The sequence below is a fragment of the Lissotriton helveticus genome, chromosome 11 (assembly GCF_964261635.1).
Source record: "Lissotriton helveticus chromosome 11, aLisHel1.1, whole genome shotgun sequence".
In the NCBI taxonomy this organism is placed as follows: domain Eukaryota; kingdom Metazoa; phylum Chordata; class Amphibia; order Caudata; family Salamandridae; genus Lissotriton; species Lissotriton helveticus.
This window is the reverse complement of record NC_136072.1, coordinates 586,895,709-586,913,932: the sequence shown is the minus strand read 5'-3', so window position 1 is coordinate 586,913,932 and position 18,224 is coordinate 586,895,709. Positions and strand designations below refer to the sequence as shown.

General features: G+C 48.5%; 1 protein-coding gene across 1 annotated transcript in view; it reads left to right on the top strand.

Annotated features, from left to right (window-relative positions):
* The window catches only part of LOC144790854 (uncharacterized), a 399,375-nt gene that overhangs the window by 89,456 nt on the left and 291,695 nt on the right, over positions 1-18,224 (top strand). The window contains exons 5-6 of the mRNA XM_078665519.1: positions 14,805-14,900; positions 17,714-17,767. Of these exons, the coding sequence (XP_078521645.1) occupies positions 14,805-14,900; positions 17,714-17,767 (150 nt within the window). The remainder of the gene's footprint in view (positions 1-14,804; positions 14,901-17,713; positions 17,768-18,224) is intronic.

Below are 18,224 nucleotides of genomic sequence, written 5' to 3'. Positions count from 1 at the left end.
TACAATGGCTCCTTGCATAGGTTTGTTTGATTAACACACTGAAACAACATTATTGGGATAACTGGCAGTGGGATTGGCCATGCTGGACTGGGTTGAAGTGCTGTCAGCTGTGCTGGAATAGTATGACTGAATGTAGATCGACCTTGTGGGTCTTCAGTGCTAGTGATGGAACATAATTATTCCTCGTAACCTGGAAAAGTTGTGCTGTGCTGCCATATTTCCAACCTGCATTATATTTTTCTTCTAGTGAGCTCAACAGTTTATGAACCCACGGGGACTCTCCCTTTGTAAAGAAGAGACATTGAAAAGCAGAGCCTAGTTCTGCTGAAGGGTGGTACACTCAAAGTGGCCACCCTAACGTGAGTCTGGCTGCTGTGTTCCCTTACTGGGCTATGAAATGCTGGTGGTAGGGGCAGTGGATAATAATTCAGTGGTGTAGTAGGCATTTATAACTGAATGGATGGTTCAATGACTAACTACCAGCCCCCCTCGGAAAGGTCTTTCTACTCTTGCATAATCGAGTGTCTTTTTCTCATGTGTGTGATGGGTGATGTATTCTGTCCCTGTGTGCTTGACAAGAAGACGGTGTGCTTGGCAGAAAGACTGGCAGAACAAGTTGATGGTTCCTTGCAGGTCTCGGTCATCCAAGATGACGTGACAGCCTTAGGGCCTCTCTTCAAGACTTAAACTGTCCAGTAACAGCACACAGAGAGAATTTTCATCACCTGCCCTCTACAGATTCCCGCCATCTCTAGTTGAACCTAGGCGACCCACTCCTTTTTTTAAATACATTTTTATTAATTATGTTTTTCTTTTTAGTAAAATTAAGATATGTACAAACATCTAGAGAGATCTTTTAAGTAACGTGTGCAAGTTCACTTTAAAGCGATCGTCAGATTTCTTATGCCTTCTCTACTGTATCTTTCAACATTTTCATTACAAAAATCTTAGCTTGCATCTGTATTAAACCTTAGTAACCCAATATCAACCTTAACCCCGGATGCCCAGCCCTGCCCTTCTTTTCAACAGTCCACAGGTTCCCAGTTTATCTTTGCCCGCTTGCTTCAGCAGTCGACACCCCCTTTGTATTCCCATCATCATCAGTTTGTATTGGTGCCAATATGTCCCACACCAAAAGTGGTCGAATGATGGGGGAGCTCGAAGGGACATGTTCAATAGTCTCATTAAATGAGTTCAGTATCTCCATCCACATCTACAGCTGGTCACCCGCCTGTCTCCTTCACTCATCGTGCATGTATGTCTATGCTCTTCGCAATCACCCATCTCTCCATCTCCTCTATCCATCTGCTATGGGGCGGTCCTCATGCCAGTGCTATAGCCCTCTTGGCAAGCACTAGCACCAATGAGCACACGTTGCATTACAGATGGGAACATACATTTTTTATTTTTATGTTAGGCATGTGGAGATTACGTAATTTGCCCAGAATCACAGGATGTTGGGCGTCCCTGCCGAGACTCGAACCTGGTTCCCCAGCATCGAGGTCCACGCTCTAGCCATAAGGCCACATCCTGTCCTATTTCCAGACTACCAAGATGAACTCTATCCAAGGTTCTTTTCATATCAGCTGTAACCCCTTTCCCCAACCCGGACTATTATAAGGCAACTCCAGACCATATGTAGAAAATCCAGCTGTCCCACTCTTCTGGCCACCAAGTCTCTGTGCCTCAATGCCATCTGGCTAATGCCCACTTTGCTCCTTAAACCGTTCAGGCGAGCCTAGCCTTCACTACAGTCCTGTAAAAGCACAAGAAGTTTGTTAGATTGGGCAGTCTCTGGTGGGCAGAGGTAAGTACTTCTGTCCCAGCCGGGACCTGCCTCCTCTAGTTAGGATAGGGGGCTATCCCCTTAGTAGTATCACCAAGCAGTCAGACTGAACCTCGAGGGCCAGTGTAAAGCATTTATGATCATGTACAGTAATATTTTGCCACACTACAAACGGACATCACACTGGTTTTCTATGAAAATACAGTATCCTTTATATATTGATTTATCACAAGGCCCAATAACAGTGAAAATCCACAATAAGGTAGGAAGGTTGGGGCGACTGTTCGGGGGTTGAAGATGGGGATGGGGTCAGTTCAGGTTGGGTTCGAGTAGCTCGGGCTCGTGATGGTGAAATGCAGGTGGTACGATTCTCAAGGTATGAGCCGCGAAGAAGTCAGGAGGGCTCGTGATGGTGAAATACTTTGCGTACAGGAGGTACAATTCTCAAGGTACTAGCCGCGACAAAGTCAGCAGGGCTCATGATGGTGAAATGCTTTGCGTACAGGAGGTACAATTCTCAAGGTACGAGCCGCGACGAAGTCAGCAGGGCTCATGATGGTGAAATGCTTTGCGTACAGGAGGTACATCATGAGCCAGGCCCAGTAGGAAGTCCCAGCAGCCGGGCGGACCCCAGTTCAGCGGACTTAGGCTCACTATATAGCAGTCCATTCACCCAGTAGACCCAGTGTGAACTGGCCTGATCACCTGCTGCCTGTGCGACAGCCTTCTGCCGTTCGCCCACGAGAGAGGGGCAGGAGTTCTGCTCCTGTCAGAATTCTTCCCTGGAGGGCCCACCGTCCTGCTGCCATTGGTTCAGCTCAGGTATATCCCCCAGTTCGGCTACCTGTTCCCTGGTGGGCCCCAGGGCATCCCTCTCAGGGTCTGCTCCTTCCTGGTACGAGGGAACAGAGGGGTCCGGGCTCCCAAACTCTTCCTCCTCTCCCTCGGAGGCAGGGCCCTGGGCCATTTTTCCAGGCTCCAGACCCTGTTGAGCATATATTTTCGCAGCCATGGACTGGGTGGTGATGCACACCCATTGGGGAAATCCCAGCATCCCTAGGTGAGCCTTCCGCTCCTCCCGGGCCCACGGGGAGCTCTCTAAATCATTGCCTAGTTAACAATCCACAGGCATGGCAGGTCGGACAGCTACTTGCAGGGTGCCAGAGACCCCCGCACTCAAAGGGAATTTGGGCCATGCGGCAGAGACTCTTAGAGTTATCTGCGGCCACCACGGGGCAAAAAGGGTGAGGTACAATTTGGTCGTCAGAGACCAGGTGACAGCTGCTGCAGTGACACTTGCCCTAGTGTCTCGGAGGGCTCCCGCCCTCTGCCGATGATGATCACCCACTGCCTGTATTTTTTAGTGTTGACAGGCAGTTGGGTTCGGGGGACCATTTCTCCGTCTCCTAGGGAGACCAGGGACATGCCTATGGGTCCTCATTCCTCCGGGGCGTCTAACTCCTCCCCCAGTGCTAAACTGGCTACCTGGCGGGTGGGGGCACCAGAGGTTGCTGGCTGTTTGTACAGGGGGCCCTGGGGATCATTGGCGTAGTGCCCCTGTTGTTGGCATTTATAACAAAGGATGGGGTCCCTGGGTACCGGCCTACCGGTGGGGGCATCGGTGGTGGTCCTAGGGGGAGGCTGGAACCCTCGCTGTTGGTTCCCGGGAGTGGTACGTTGGGGACCTGGGGGATCTCCCGGAGTTTACCCTGATTCCCCCCTCCTCGCTGTCGGGGACCCGGCCCACCCGTGGCATGGTCTCCCATTAGACCTTTCTGGACCCGGGTGCTCACCCAGTGATCTGCCTCCACTGCAAGCTTCCTAGGGTTAGTAAGTCTCCGTTCGACCAGGTGCTGGCCCAACTCTCAAAAACAATTTACAAAGAAGTGCTCCCATGCGATTAAATCAAATAGCTCCTCGAAAGTGGTGAACTTGCTGCCCTTGACCCAGCCCTCTAAGGCTCTGCTGTAGTAGTTCACGTATTCTACCCAAGTCGTGCCAGGGATTTTCTTGCAATCCCTGAATCTTTGTCTATGCATTTCTAGGGTCAGACCATACCTCGACATTAAGGCGTCCTTCATATGGATGTATGAGTTCAGTACGGAGGACGGTAGGTCTAGCAAGGTATCTCTCCCCTCACTAAGGAATCTCCCCCACAACCCCGCTCCCCAATCTTTCTCGGGGACCCGGTGGGAGGTCATCGCTACCTCATACGCCTTGAACCATTGTTGGATGTCATCAGTCCTATAGTACTTTTTTACCACATCCTTGGGGATGTGTACCTTGCCTTCTACCAGCGGGGGGGCGTGCTGCCCCCCGGAGGAGCAGGCTCTCCACTCCTAGCCTCGAGCTCTAGCTCCCGGAAACTCCTCTCATGTTCCAACTGCAGTCTCTTCCCCTCATGTTCCCGCTGCAGCCTTTTCTCTTGCTGCTCCCCTTGAAACCTCATCTCCTCCAGGGCTTACTTCCTTTCTGCTAGCTTCAGTTCTCCTTCCATTTTTAACTTGGTGAGTTCTAACTCATGGGCTCTGCTCTTCTCTCTATCGGCTAGCTCCTCTGGTGATAGGCCTCTGTCTGACACACTGCTATGCGCGTGGGACGCTGCTCGCTCTCTCTCTCCTGCTCCCCTGGCCCTTCCTGCAGCCCCTCTCCCCTGCCAGTTCCTTCTACGTGGGGTGGGGGATCTCAGGATGCTAACCAGGCCCGTAGCGCCTTCTGATGATCCTCTTTTGTGTTGAGGCCGGTGGTGGAGATCTTAAATTCTTTACAAAAATGTCTTAATTCCTTATGGGCGTAATTCTCTAGTTGCTCTTCCTCAAAGCTCGGACTCGCAGCTGGCCCTGCAAGACTCATGTTGCCGTGGGGAATTTCAATTGCTCGACCAAAGATTAAGTGGTTTTGTTATGGTCTGCACTCACTAGGTAGTGGGTTAACAAATCACTGTACATAAATCATAAATGCAAGTTCGGATCCCAAGCGCTGCCACCAATGTCAGATTGGACGGTCTCTGGTGGGCTGAGGTAAGTACTTCTGTCCTAGCCGGGACCTGCCTCCTCTAGTTAGGATAGGGGGCTATTCCCTTAGTAGAATCACCAAGCAGTCAGACTGAACCTCGAGGGCCAGTGTAAAGCATTTATGTTCATGTACAGTAATATTTTGCCTCACTACAAATGGACACCACACCGATTTTCTATGAAAAAACAGTATCCTTTATATATTGATTTATCACAAGGCCCAACAACAGTAACAAATCCACAATAAGGTAGGAAGGTTGGGGCAACTGTTCGGGGGTTGAAGATGGGGATGGGGTCAGTTCAGGTTGGGTTTGAGTAGCTTGGGCGACTTGGATACTCACAGTCAAAGATTAGGGGTGTGATTCTCCAGGTACGAGCCGCGTCAAAGTCAGCAGGGCTCGTGATGGTGAAATGTCTTGCGTACAGGAGGTACGAGTCTCAGGGTATGAGCCGCGACGAAGTTAGCAGGGCTCGTGATGGTGAAATGCTTTGCGTACAGGTGGTACGATTCTCAAGCTATGAGCCGCAACGAAGTCAGCAGGGCTCGTGATGGTGAAATGCTTTGCGTGCAGGAGGTACGATTCTCAAGGTACGAGCCGCGACAAAGTCAGCAGGGCTCGTGATGGTGAAATGCTTGGCGTACAGGAGGTTCGATTCTCAAGGTACAAGCCGCGACGGAGTCAGCAGGGCTCCTGATGGTGAAATACTTTGCGTACAGGAGGTACGATTCTCAAGGTATGAGCTGCGACAAAGTGAGCAGGGCTCGTGATGGTGAAATGCTTGGCGTGCAGGAGGTACGATTCTCAAGGTATGAGCAGCGACGGAGTCAGCAGGGCTCGTGATAGTGAAATGCTTTGCGTACAGGTGGTACGATCCTCAAGGTATGAGCCGCGACAAAGTCAGCAGGGCTCGTGATGGTGAAATGCGTTGCATACCGGTGGTACGATCCGTGAGCCGCGACGAAGTCAGCAGGGCTCTCTCATGTCCAAAAACGAACTGCCCTCCCGTTCAAGGGTTCCCTAGTTATATCTCAAAAGGTCTTTGAAGTCTTTCATCAGGTAGGGTGTTCCCCTCCACCCTGGTTTCTGTTGTTGTTCGTCTTTTCCAGATGGCCCCCCTGTCCTTTGAAGGAGGGAGGCCGGGGTGTCAGACCCTCAGCGGGAAGTGGGGCCGGCATTGTTGCAGGCAGGAAGCTTGCCAGAAACTACCCCGCCTCTCTTATCTGACGGCAGCCAGCTACCCCCAGGCTGTGGGAGACAACCCAGACATTTGACTACACATCTGGGGTACACTACGAGGTTAGGAATCTAGACATTTTTCTACCAAGGCCATTTCTATGCTCCGGATCTAACCTTCATTCCCCGAAAAGAATGTCTCATATACCCCTGATGTTAGGGACACTCATTTGGAGTTTCTACCATTTTCCCCAGGTCAGATACAAGGTTCGTGGTTATACTTTAAAAGGGAGCACTTGCACAGTGGCCCTGGTTAGCAGGGGTACAGCACTCAGCACGTCTTAGTCCAGCACAAAAAATGGGTTATACATGAAGAGGGTGAAAAAGTGGACGGGGGACCCACGCCAAGGATGCCAGGTCTAACAAAGTTCAAGACAAAGACCAAGGATGCATGTCAAGGATACATGTTCTTCAAAATGGAGAGACATATGAGCTTTTCCAGACAGCAACAGTCCTTCGCCTTTGCTTTCTGCTGCTGCCTTCAAAAAAGAATAAACGCTGGCACTCTAGAGTTATTAGCTCTTACTTCATTGGACTTCGAGGAGACTCTGTACAGCAGTGCTGAAGCAATGTTTGCCAGAGAGAGGACGCTTGCAGGTGTCTGTCTTGCTGAAGGCTGTGGACCAGTCTTGTACGCTGGAGTTGTTTGCTCTTATGTGTTTAGTAGAGGAAGAAGAGCTGAATTGCTCAGTGAGTAGAAGATCTGACTCCGACAGCCTAGAACAGAGCCATCACTACATTATTAAGGCCACTTTAGGCATCTGCCTTTAGTCACCACCAAAATTGCCACAAGGGAGTGCCACAGTGCAACACATTTCCTCAAAGGGAATTGTTGTGTGGGAAATGGGAGGACCTGAATTACAAAAAATCAATTTGCTTGGAATTTCAAAAGCCCTTGCGTCTGAATTGGGCAGGGTGACTGCTTGTGCCCCAGTTAATTGAAGAATTACTAGAAGGCTATCTCAGTGTACAGCAGTACTCAGGTGCCAAGCACTCCCCATAGTCCGACTGGCCAGAATAAAGACTAAAGACAAAATATTGCCCGAGATCAAGCAGCTGCATATACATCTTGCATAAACACATCTGTTGTGAGCTTACATTCTGATCGTCTATCACCATGCCTTGGGTGCCCATGTCTACCACTATACAGGGCTAGAGGGAAACATACATTTTCTTTTCTTTTGACCTCTTCCATTGCAGTTACATCCTGTTGACTGTGGATGTCTCTGCAGTAGTTACAAGCATGTCTCTAGCACGGTTAGAGAGTGATACTGTTTTAAAGTCAGATATTTGGTGGATACTCCATTGCCTTCTACCACTGAATGAGCTCAGTAGTAATTATATGCTCATCGCCAACCCAAAGTGCATGTAATAATCCTACAATAATCCTACAAAGATTACTTTCGAGAGAAGGAAAATACAGTTTACATCTCCTGTCCACACAATAAAAGTATGTTTTGAAGCCACGTATCTGAATTGTGCCAAGAATGTCAGCTGTTTCCAGGGGCTGAATGTAATATATCCCAGATGAACCAGAAAAGATGTTCCAGGGAACAAGAATACGACCGTTCTGCCTCAGACATTGATACTCCAGAGTCATTACATCTTTTCCCTGTGATATTCTCACATCTATACTTCCTTCCTTGTGATGCTCCTGAGATTATCAGTCTACCAATTTTATTACTTGGGCGTTTCTCCTACATGGGGAACTCAAATATTTAGGTTCCATGCATGCTGGGGCATCTTAGTGTCTTTTTTAACTCCTTTCTCTCCACTAGGTGGCCAAGGTCAGAATATTGGGATGGCCTGTAGAGTTTCCTTCTGCATTTCCCGGGGAAAGTGCTACCCCTCCAAGAAGCCACAGTGCCACCATGCACTAAATAGTGCAGGTGAAAGGTGCCAATTATTTCCTTAAGAGTGTCCCAGTTAGGAAGACAAAAATACAAAAGGTAACAAAACCTTCTTGACAATCTTGGAGTTCTTGAATGAAGATAAAAATTAAATACTGGTGTTAATAGCAAGTCACCAAACTTCCGCTGACATGATGGAAGAGGAAAGAGCCAGGCAAGAGTATCCAGAAGTAGATCCAGTAGATGTTCTATACCAAAAATCACGACAAAAACACTAGCAAGGTGGAGAAGAAAGTGGCAAAAAAAAGCGAACAAATGTATTGTGATGCGTTCATCACTTGGTAATGATTCCTTGTATATAATTAATACAGGATTTTACTTAGAAGGAAAGAATCTACTTCATATTGGGTCGGTAACCTCAGAAAAATTGTGGTTGGACCACCATGAAGTACATTTTTTTTGTAATTCTGAAGTGTGGTGATAAATGTTTGAACAGGATCAAAACACATCAATACACTAGGTGATGACATTTGCACACATTATCGTTTGTGTGCAGTAAAACTGTATTTCGGTGCAAATGTAATGGTCATTTCAATTGAAAATGTGTTGTATGTAATGGCAGTACACTACCCCACATGCACAATCCACACTATGTCACTCCACTCTATGCCCTTCCACCCTCTGCCACATCACTCTATTCTGTGCCACCCCACTCTACACCCCTCCACTCTAAGACTCTCTACGCCACACCACTCAACTCGTTGCCACTCCAATCCATGCCACTCACTCTACGACACAACATGCATCTTCACTGTACACCCCTCCACTCCATACCACTCACCCCACTCCACTCCAGTGTACCCCAATGTACCCCACTTCACTACAATATACCCCATTCTCTCAACTCTAACCTACCTCACTGCACTCCACCCAAATATACCCCAGTCCAGTCTACCCCAGTCCAGTCTACCTCACTCCAATCTGTCCCACCCAAATTTACCCCGGCCCACTTCAATCTACCTCTATCCACTCCAATCTACACCAATCCGCTCTACTATGATCCAATCTACCTAGCTCCACTACAGCCTACTCCACTCGAATCTAGCCCAATCCAACCAACCCCAATCTAGTCCACTCCATTCTACCCCTCCACTCTACTCCACTCTACTCCATTTTACCCCACTCCACTCAAACTAACCCAATCAACCCCACCCCATTCCAGTCTACCCCACCCCACTCCAATGTACCCCACTCCACTCAAATCTACCCCACTCTGTTCCGATCTACCCAGCCTACCCAATGCACTCCAATCTATCCCACTCTAATCAACCATATTCATCCCACTCAAATGTACCCTAATCCAATCCACTTCAAACTACTCAACTCTACTCCTGTCTACCCCATTCCACACTACTGCACTCCAGTCTACCCCACTCCAATTTACCTTACTCCATTCAAATGTACCCCACTCCAAACCAAACTCCACTGCAATCTATCCAAATCCTCTCCACTCTAATCTACCCCACTCCACTCAAATGTACCCCACTCCACCACAATCAATACCACTCCAATCTACGACAATCTACCCCACACCAATCTACCTCACTCCCCTCCAATCTACAACAGTCCAATCCACCCAATATTCCCCACTTCACTCTACCACACTCCTCAAATCTAATCCACCCCACCAATCTACCCACCCCATCCAACCCCAATCTACCCTACTCCAATCTACCCCTAAACAATCTAACCCACCCAAATCTACCCCAGGCCAATTTACCCCTATCGACTCCACTCCAATCCACCCCACTCTACCCCACCCTACTCCAGTCTACCCCACTCCACTTCAATCTACCTGTTGGACCTGGCCCTGTTTGCAGGGTTATCCCCAGACTTTCCGCCTTCCTCCGTCTATTTTCTTGGACCTTTTTGTTGGCATTAGGACTCTAGGCACTTCACCACTGCTAATCAGTGCTAAGGAGCACGTGCTCTTTCCTTTAAACATGGTATGATTGGTTCACACCTGTTTGGCACAAGTCATTTACTTGCAAGTCCCTTGTAAAGTAGTATCCCATATACTGAGGGCCTGTAAATTAAATGCTACTAGTGGGCCTGCAGCACTGCTTGTGCCACCCGCAGACGTAGCCTTTCAAACCTTTCTCAGGCCTGCCACTGCAGGGCCTGTGTGTGCAGTTTACTGCCACTTTGGCTTGGCATTTAAAAGTACTCGCCAAGTCTTAGCCTCCCTTTTAATTACACATAGGTCACCCCTAAGGTAGGCCATAGGCAGCTCTATGGGCAGGGTGCTGTATTAGTAAAAGGTGTCAGGTTAGCACTTTTTCTTCTGGTGTTTAGACATGAAGATGTTTCCCTGTTCAGGGTCTTGAGGGTTGTGGTCTGTCCGAGGTAGGGGCGACCCTTTCTGGTAGCCAAGGTGCTGCTGACAATTCAGACAATGCCTTCCTGAAGGAGTCCCTGAGAGGAAAAAACCCTGAAGGAAAAAAAACTCTTATGGTAGCAGTAACTCCAGAATCCAGACAACTGGACATGTCAATGATGGTAGACAGCAAGGTGGTGACAGACCTGATAAAGAGAGAACCAAGGGAGGAGGAGCCCACTGGAAAGATACCAAACTGGAGCAAGAATCCCCAACAGAAGCAACTAGAAGAAAACAGGAGTGAAGAGACCTCAACAAGAGTGAAGAATCACCAACGGGAGTGAAGAGACACCAATAGGAACGAAGAGTGTTGCAATGCAAGAAAGAAGAGGATTCCAGCCCCTAAAATACCCAAAGCCAGGAAGTAATGTAACAGGAGGGGAGAACCACCATCTTGGTTTGGGATAGGAAAAGGAAAAAGGTCGAAAAAAACACCATCTTGAAATGGTGAAGGAACTATACCTAAGGCATTCTGGGAACCAGGCAGAGGAACATGGGAAAAAGAACATGAAAAAATGGTCCCTGACCAAGACTGTAGGCAACTATTGAAAGATTTCAGGTAAGTGTAGTCTGGCCACAGGCAAGTCGCCATCTACATTGGCGTTGTGGGCCAATGGAGATAACTCCAGTAAGGCTTGTGTTTCCGCTCGAGAAAGAAACAGCTGCCCCCCTGCATTGGGCTGCGGCATTCCCTGTATCCTTACTACGTGACGCGGGTCAATTAGTGGCCCATGGCAGTGAAGCAGGGGAGCCACTGTTCGGGTCACAGCACAGGGTCAGAGCTGATTTGCATATAGCCAGTGTCTAACCCAGGGTGGTGTGTAGTGCAAAAAAAACGATGGATTTAGGCCCAGATCCTTGTACTGGGGTGAATGTATGACATTGTTCTACATTCTGTCCATCAACTGTGTTTTTTGCAACGGGTCACAGCCCGCGGCGTAACAAAAAGGTAGGACATGGGCCTTTGTGTGTGGCATGTCCTGATATAGCCAAACAGCCTGTTTTGTTTCTCAATACTGTGAGGCCTACTCCCCTCATAGGCTAGCAATAGGAATTTCCTCATATACTTTGAAGTGACAAATCTTGTTCTGAAAGGGATGGCTTTGCCATGTTTGGTATATTTACATTGGTAGTGAGAAATCCTACGTACTGGTGTAGTTTGGATATTACATTGCAATTTTAGAAATGCCACTTTTAGAAATTAGGTATTTCTATGTGCTTATGACTCTTTGTGCTTTCCAGCCTGACTCCAATCCAACTCTGGGCCTGGGTGACAGCTACACTTTGTGTATACTTTACAATCAGACATCGCACAAGAAGGGCTTGGTGTGACAGGGATTACATCTGCATTCATCTACATATTGATGGTCTGCACACTTAACAATTGTATAGGCTGTCTCCTGCTCTAACACAAAGGGCTGATTTACCCCCTACTGATGTCTGGACCTAGGCCTGGGTTGAAAGGAATTGTTGCGCACTTCTAAAGGTTCCATTTGAAGTTCCCCCTTGAACAAAGACATTTTGAGTATAAGTACAGGAGATCTGACCCCATGATTTTAGACACTGCGTGGGGCTTGTAATCAGACGCTGCTGTCTCTACTTTCTTCACATTACCAGAGAACTGCTGGGCTGTCAGGAGGAACTGCCATTAGGACTACCTACTTTGTTGTGCTGCCCTGCTGCCTGTCGGGCTGCTGGAGGGACTGCCAGTCTGTTAAGGACCTCAATATTCTGGCCTGCCTGCCTGCCTGCCACTCCCTGAGTTTTCCCAGGAGCTCAGCGCGTTGTGAGTGTTGTGTACTGCTCCTGGCTCTGCTTTGTGACTTGTGCTTCACTTTTGTGCAAAACCTGAAGTGTGGCACTCCTCGAGAGGAAATGCATGGTGAGCGCAGCTCAGCGCCATGATTCTGGAACTAGTGCATAGTGAACATTGCTATGTGTTCCTGATGCCACAGGAGCAGCTTGTGCCTTACTTTATATGTGCCCCCCCTTCAATGAGGGGACCGTGATCTACAGTGCCTGGGAGAAAAGTGCCGTCCAGTGGCACCATCTCTCCATAGGAGGAGACCAACGCTGGCCGTTTGAAACCCCAGTATGGCCCCGTCTGCAGGCAAGCCGCCATTCAGGGAGAGGATCTCTTCTGTTGGTGCCTTCTGCTACTGCCGCCACCTTTGGCTCAGATAGAGTGGGTCCCGGGGGACGCGAGGACCGCTCTCATTACCAGGAGTACCTAGGGTGATCTGGGCTTTGGGGAAGTTGTGTAGCTGCCCTGCATTTCCTTCGCAGGCGACCCGGCTCGTGTTTGTGGCAAAGGCTGCACTTGCTTCAATAGCTGGCCTGCGCTCTTGCGGGCAGCTACCCTGGTAATCCTGCACACAGGGAGGGTGAGGGGGACCTTCAGAGGTCTTGTCACTAGTATCTATGGTGTGTGTGCCACCGCCGGGCCCTACCATAGGGCATTTTGTTCTTGGGAGGCTTCCTTATTCATTGGTGACATTACGGAGGTGAAGCCTCAACAGAGGCCCTCAGTTATCACTCAAGTTTGGCCTGAGTTACCATGTCACGATGAGTAGGTGCGCAGGTGTTCCTGCGGCCTGCGCTTGGTTTATAAATACTCTTGTTTAGATGAGGTTCCCGAAATCTACCAAAATTCTACTGGATGAAGGGCAGAGACGCTGGGTCTTATGTTCTGTGAAAACAAAAGGTTTCCATTTTGTGGCCTCTAAGTAAGACTGCATTACCTGCAAAGTATTTATGGTTTTCTGGTGATATATAATGAATCATTTGTTTTCTTGTTCTGACCAAACTGCTGCATTTAATGCCCTAATGTTATAATATATGTAATTTTGATTCTTGTACTGTGAGGATAACGAGTACTATCTCAGGATTTGCATAAGGTGCACAGTATTTGATTTGTGTTGTTTGGGCCTTGTGCTAGGTATATTTACCCTATATATTTTTATTTAATCTATTTTGTGGTGTATTCATTGTGTTTGTATTTTAGTGTGTTGTGCAAATGCTTTACACATTGCCTCTGATGATAGGCCTGACTGCTCTGCGCCAATCTACCAGAGGGTGAGCACAGGTTATCTTTGGTGTGTAACTTACTTGCCCTCACTAGGTTTCTGACTGGCTTAGGTGCTTACCCTAGCCAACTGGAACACTCCACTCCACTCTATGCCTATCTACCCAGGGCTTTATGTGGGATGAAAAAACTGGGGGGTCTCTTACAGGGGCGAGGCCAATGTAATTAAAGCGTGGCTTAAAACACGTAGGCTAAAAATCTGTACTTGGCATAGTGTGCTGCCCGACTTGTATTTTGCTGTTTCTGTCATTGCATCCAGACATATAATACAACAAGTAACATCATGCCTACAACAAGTCAGGACTATTGGCTTTGTCAACGGTTGTTAGTTGCATCACATAAATAGGCAGCAACTATGGCTTGTATATAATATTGAAAAAGCTTCCACTCAAAGCCCTGGTGACACCACAACAATGTTGCTGCTCCTGAGTTTCAGAAAGAGAAGGGAAATCCAGAGAGAAAATGACTCTCCTTAAAGGATTTCCCTTTCCCTAGAACGCTCACCTGGCATGAGGTCATACTGTAACTTCTCCACCAGTGAGAAGTGAGCAGTGTGAGCACACGCACATGGACGTGCCTGCTGTCACTGCAGTCTTGAAAAAAACGGACCGCCTGTGCCAGGGCACAAAACAGAGCCCGATAGAGACCCGTTTTGGGGCCCCCATTAAAAAACTGCTGGTGCGCAGCACTGGTGAGACCCGGCCCACTTAAATCCTGAATCTACCCACTCCACTAAATCCTGAATCTACCCACTCCACTCTACCCTGATCTATCTCACTCCAATGTAACTCACTCCACACCACTAACTTTTAGTCATTCTGAATAGCAGCCACAATGGTGTACAGGGCCGGACTGGGAACCAAAACCGGCCCTGGCAAAGTGCTCGGCCGCCCCCGGGGAGGGGGGGGGATGCCGCCGAGCTCTTTGCCAGGGCCAGTTTTCGGCCAATTTTGGTACAGGGCCGATTTTGCAGCTATGCTGCAAAAACGGCCCTGTAACAAAAACGGCCCCCATGGGCCCAAAACTGGCACCCACCCGTGCGGCATACCGGGGGATTGCCCAGTGCCCGCTATGGCCAGTCCGGCCCTGATGGTGTACAACAACATGGCTTAAACACCTTTTCCAAAGCCAATAGCTCTTGCATAGGCGAGACCTATTGGTCTTGCCAATGTTTATTTCATTTCTAGATTTGTTAACCCCCGCCTCCATCCTCCTGAAGGATCCCTCACGACGCCGCCCTCCTTCTTCTCCATTCAATGCTCTCTCCTTTCCAGCTTCTAAAAGGTTGCCCCATTCCATTACTCGCGTTTTCTACTTACAACCCCCCCCCCCCCTTCCCCCTCCCTTTAAAGCACTGTCCGGAGATGAATAAATAACTAGAGCATTCTCTGTTGCAGATGGCGGTGTCGGAGCGCGTGTGCTGCCACGGATGTTTCTGCACCTGCGTAGGACCAGCGGGCCAGCACGGACCGCGGGGGATTGTGGGAACAAAGGTAAGAACGCGGGCCCCGGTCTCAGCCGGGCCTCGAAGGCGCGGTCCAGTAACTCTGCAAGCCGCGCGCTTCCCCCGGGGACTGTCCACACTGTGATCTCATCGCGCATCTGTGCGAGAATTACCCCAAATGAAAAACGGTGTATGTTACGAAGAGCTTCAATACTTTTCTGTTCATTGAGATTTTAGGTCATTTCATGTGCTGTTTAGGATTAAGCTGGTGGAGGGAACTTGTCCGAGGCGCCAAGTTTCAGATATTACGTGGGTGGCTACGGTTTAGTGTAAGCGCTCTACCTTTGATGCAAACGACATTCAGGAAGTGATGTTGCAAGAACAACATAATTAGAAGTGACACCATAGGAGGGGCGTTTTGCAAGATATGTGCTACTATGAAGATGCGACTGGACAGAGTGACATAACAGCTTTTACCAAGGCCTACTTAGTATGTATGTGCCATATTCATAGGTGAAACCTATAGCGCGGTATGGTGTCAAAAGCAAAGGTATAGTCAATGGGGGAAGGGTGGTTCCTACGAGCAAAATTGACTGTTACCGGAATTTACTGGAAGTTGTGTGTTTCTAAACTGGAGCTCGTTTGTTGCGGTAATGATGGACACAGATGTTGTAGGTGCATACATGGCCTGTTGCTTTGTTTTATGTTTTATTTTTTGCAGTTCTTCTTTCAATCTGATGGTGACCTGGAAGCGGGAGTGCCAAGAGCCTCCCGAGATAAAGCTAATGGAATGCCATTAGAGCAGGGTATTGTGGTCATGTTTCAGGGGGCCGTTGAGGAGGCATGCAGCATTGTGAAGAATGTCTTTATGGGTGGGTTAGTGTCGAGTCTGGAAGGCTGTGGATTAGAGTGTTGCTACCATCCAGGTATATAGTCTAACAGACTGATTTGCATATGGCTGATCCAAACTGGAATGGCACGGCAAGCAAAAAATACGATGGACTCAACCCAGATCTTTGACTGGGTGTGAATGTTTGATTTGTTCAGCATTCTGTCCATCATCTTTTCTTTTTGCAAAGGACTTGTTTGTCATCATCAGACTTTCACCCAGAGAAAGAGAGAGAAAGGAAGAAGAGAAGGATAGGCCGGCATTGACAAAGGAAAAAAAAGGGGGGCTGAAAAAGAACCCGCAAGAGTGTGGTAAATAATCAGAAAGTGTTGGGTGGTGGAATAAAAAAATATGAGGTGGAATCAAAACTAGGCAGACTTATTATTCGGCAACCGAGGCATTTTGCCGTGCAGTTCTAAGCTCCTAAAACCTTTTGGCCTGACCCCCTTTTTTGTTGACAAATTAAGCACTGGAAGGTATGTTGTCACCCTATTCCTGCCTACAGCCCCTTTGGTGTGTGGGCCCCCAGACATTCAAGAGAAGTTGCTCAGCCCAAGCACTTTGTGTGCCTGTCAAGTGTCTAGGCTGAGTGCTCACTGTTGAGTGTCGGTTAGTAAAAACTCCTTGGTGGTGGGTATTTTTAGGAAGCCCTCAATAAATTTGCATAGAGTGCTCATAATCTTGTGTCATACCATCGTGCTCAAAGTCTACAACCTCGGCAAGGTTTAGGGTCCTTGGCTGGACCCGGGAGTTAGTAAATAGCATCTTGATCGGGAAGACTTTCTGGAGGACATTGGGTTGGGGTAAGAAGAAAATGTGCTGGTCACTTCTTACTGGTGTCCTGACATAGATTACCTGTGCGATCCCCTTCTTTTGTTAGTAGACACGCAAACTACACAGTCCAGAATACTTTGTTTGGACTGAATAGGCATGAAGCGTTGAGCAACTGGGCAGTACTGAGAAGGTTAAAGGGAAGAATGTTAGGCAATGTAAGTCAAAAACAGTTTGCTTGTTCTCCAAGCACTGGGAACAGCCTGCAGCTGTGCTCACATCTGGCCTGGCTGGGGATGCACTTTCAGGTTTCCTGCCTGGGGTCTGGGGAGAAGTGGAAGAGAGTATAGGGCTCGGTGAGGAAGAATGTGTGGACCACAGCATCATTGCTACCATTGCAAACTCAGTTCCGTCAACATTTCTGACGGTGTCCTCCTGTATCATCTATCTTCCTCAAAGATGGTGTACCTCTGTTAAGGCTAGCTGTGCTGGCACAGCCTTCTGTGTACTCGAATAGACCACAGAGTGTGTACCTCAATGACAACCCCTGTGTTTCTCAGAATCAACTTCATCACAAACTGCACCTCAGTATCACTCTCATGAAATTGTGTTCCTCAATATCCTCCCCATTGCAGACATTGCCCATTAACATCATCCTGTCATAGGCCATGCACCTCAGTATTATCCCGTCACAGGCTATGTGCCTCAATATTGGCCCCGCCATGGACTGTACGCCTCAGCATTAGCCCCTTCATAGATTGGATGCCTCATTAGTAGGCATTACAGGCCGTGGGCCTCAGTGGTAGTGCCATCACATACTACACCTCACACCCAATCACAGACTGCACCAGAAAACCTTTGCAAACGTTACAGAGGAGAGGTGTGGCGCAGGGGCCAGAGCGACTGACTCCGTGTGGTTCACAGTTCACATGGGGTTCACGTTCCCGGCAGCAGCTCAGCTCACCATCATGTGACTGGGCAATAGCTAATTAAATCTCCCCGACGGCCCCCAGCGCCTTGAAACCCTTAAGGGGGTGATATGTTCGCGCTTTACAAATAGGTCACTCGCATTACACACTATGCAACTGAAAACCATCCGCATTACTGTGTACTTCACTTCATCCTGTTACAGCCTGTTTGGTATCTTTTTTGTTTTACAGAGAAAACTCTGTTTCACCATGTTCTTTTTACTTTACTTGCAGGGAAGTTCCGGATCCAGAGGCCAAGCTGGGGAGCCCGGTACTAGCGGGGCCAATGTAAGTATGAATGCTCTCCACCCTCACTCCTCACCTGTTATGGGTAAGTCATGGACTTTTCTGGAATAATGAAGTCAAGCCAGGGCATGTTTCCAATGTCATCTCCACTGAGCAGGTACTCTACGTAAGCGCTCCCAAAGTGTAATCTCCTTCTTTGCAACAAATTCCTTGTGGGATCCCAAGCCTTGTCGGAGTTTGGTGTAATTTGAGGCGAAGTTTGTTCTTTTGAAGTGGAAAACACCTGTGGTGCTGGATGTTGGTGTCCCCTCAGGCATGATAGAAGCAAAACCCAAGCACTGCCATGAACGCCTGGTGTGATCCGAGATAGAGGACTACTTACTTACGTGCAGCGCCAGGATGAGGCTTGTATCCTGAGGTCAGTCCCTAGCTCAGCACAGACTCCCTCAAGCCCTCAATGGAGGATCAGCCCTCTGGCACAGGTGGAAGAGGCTGCTCA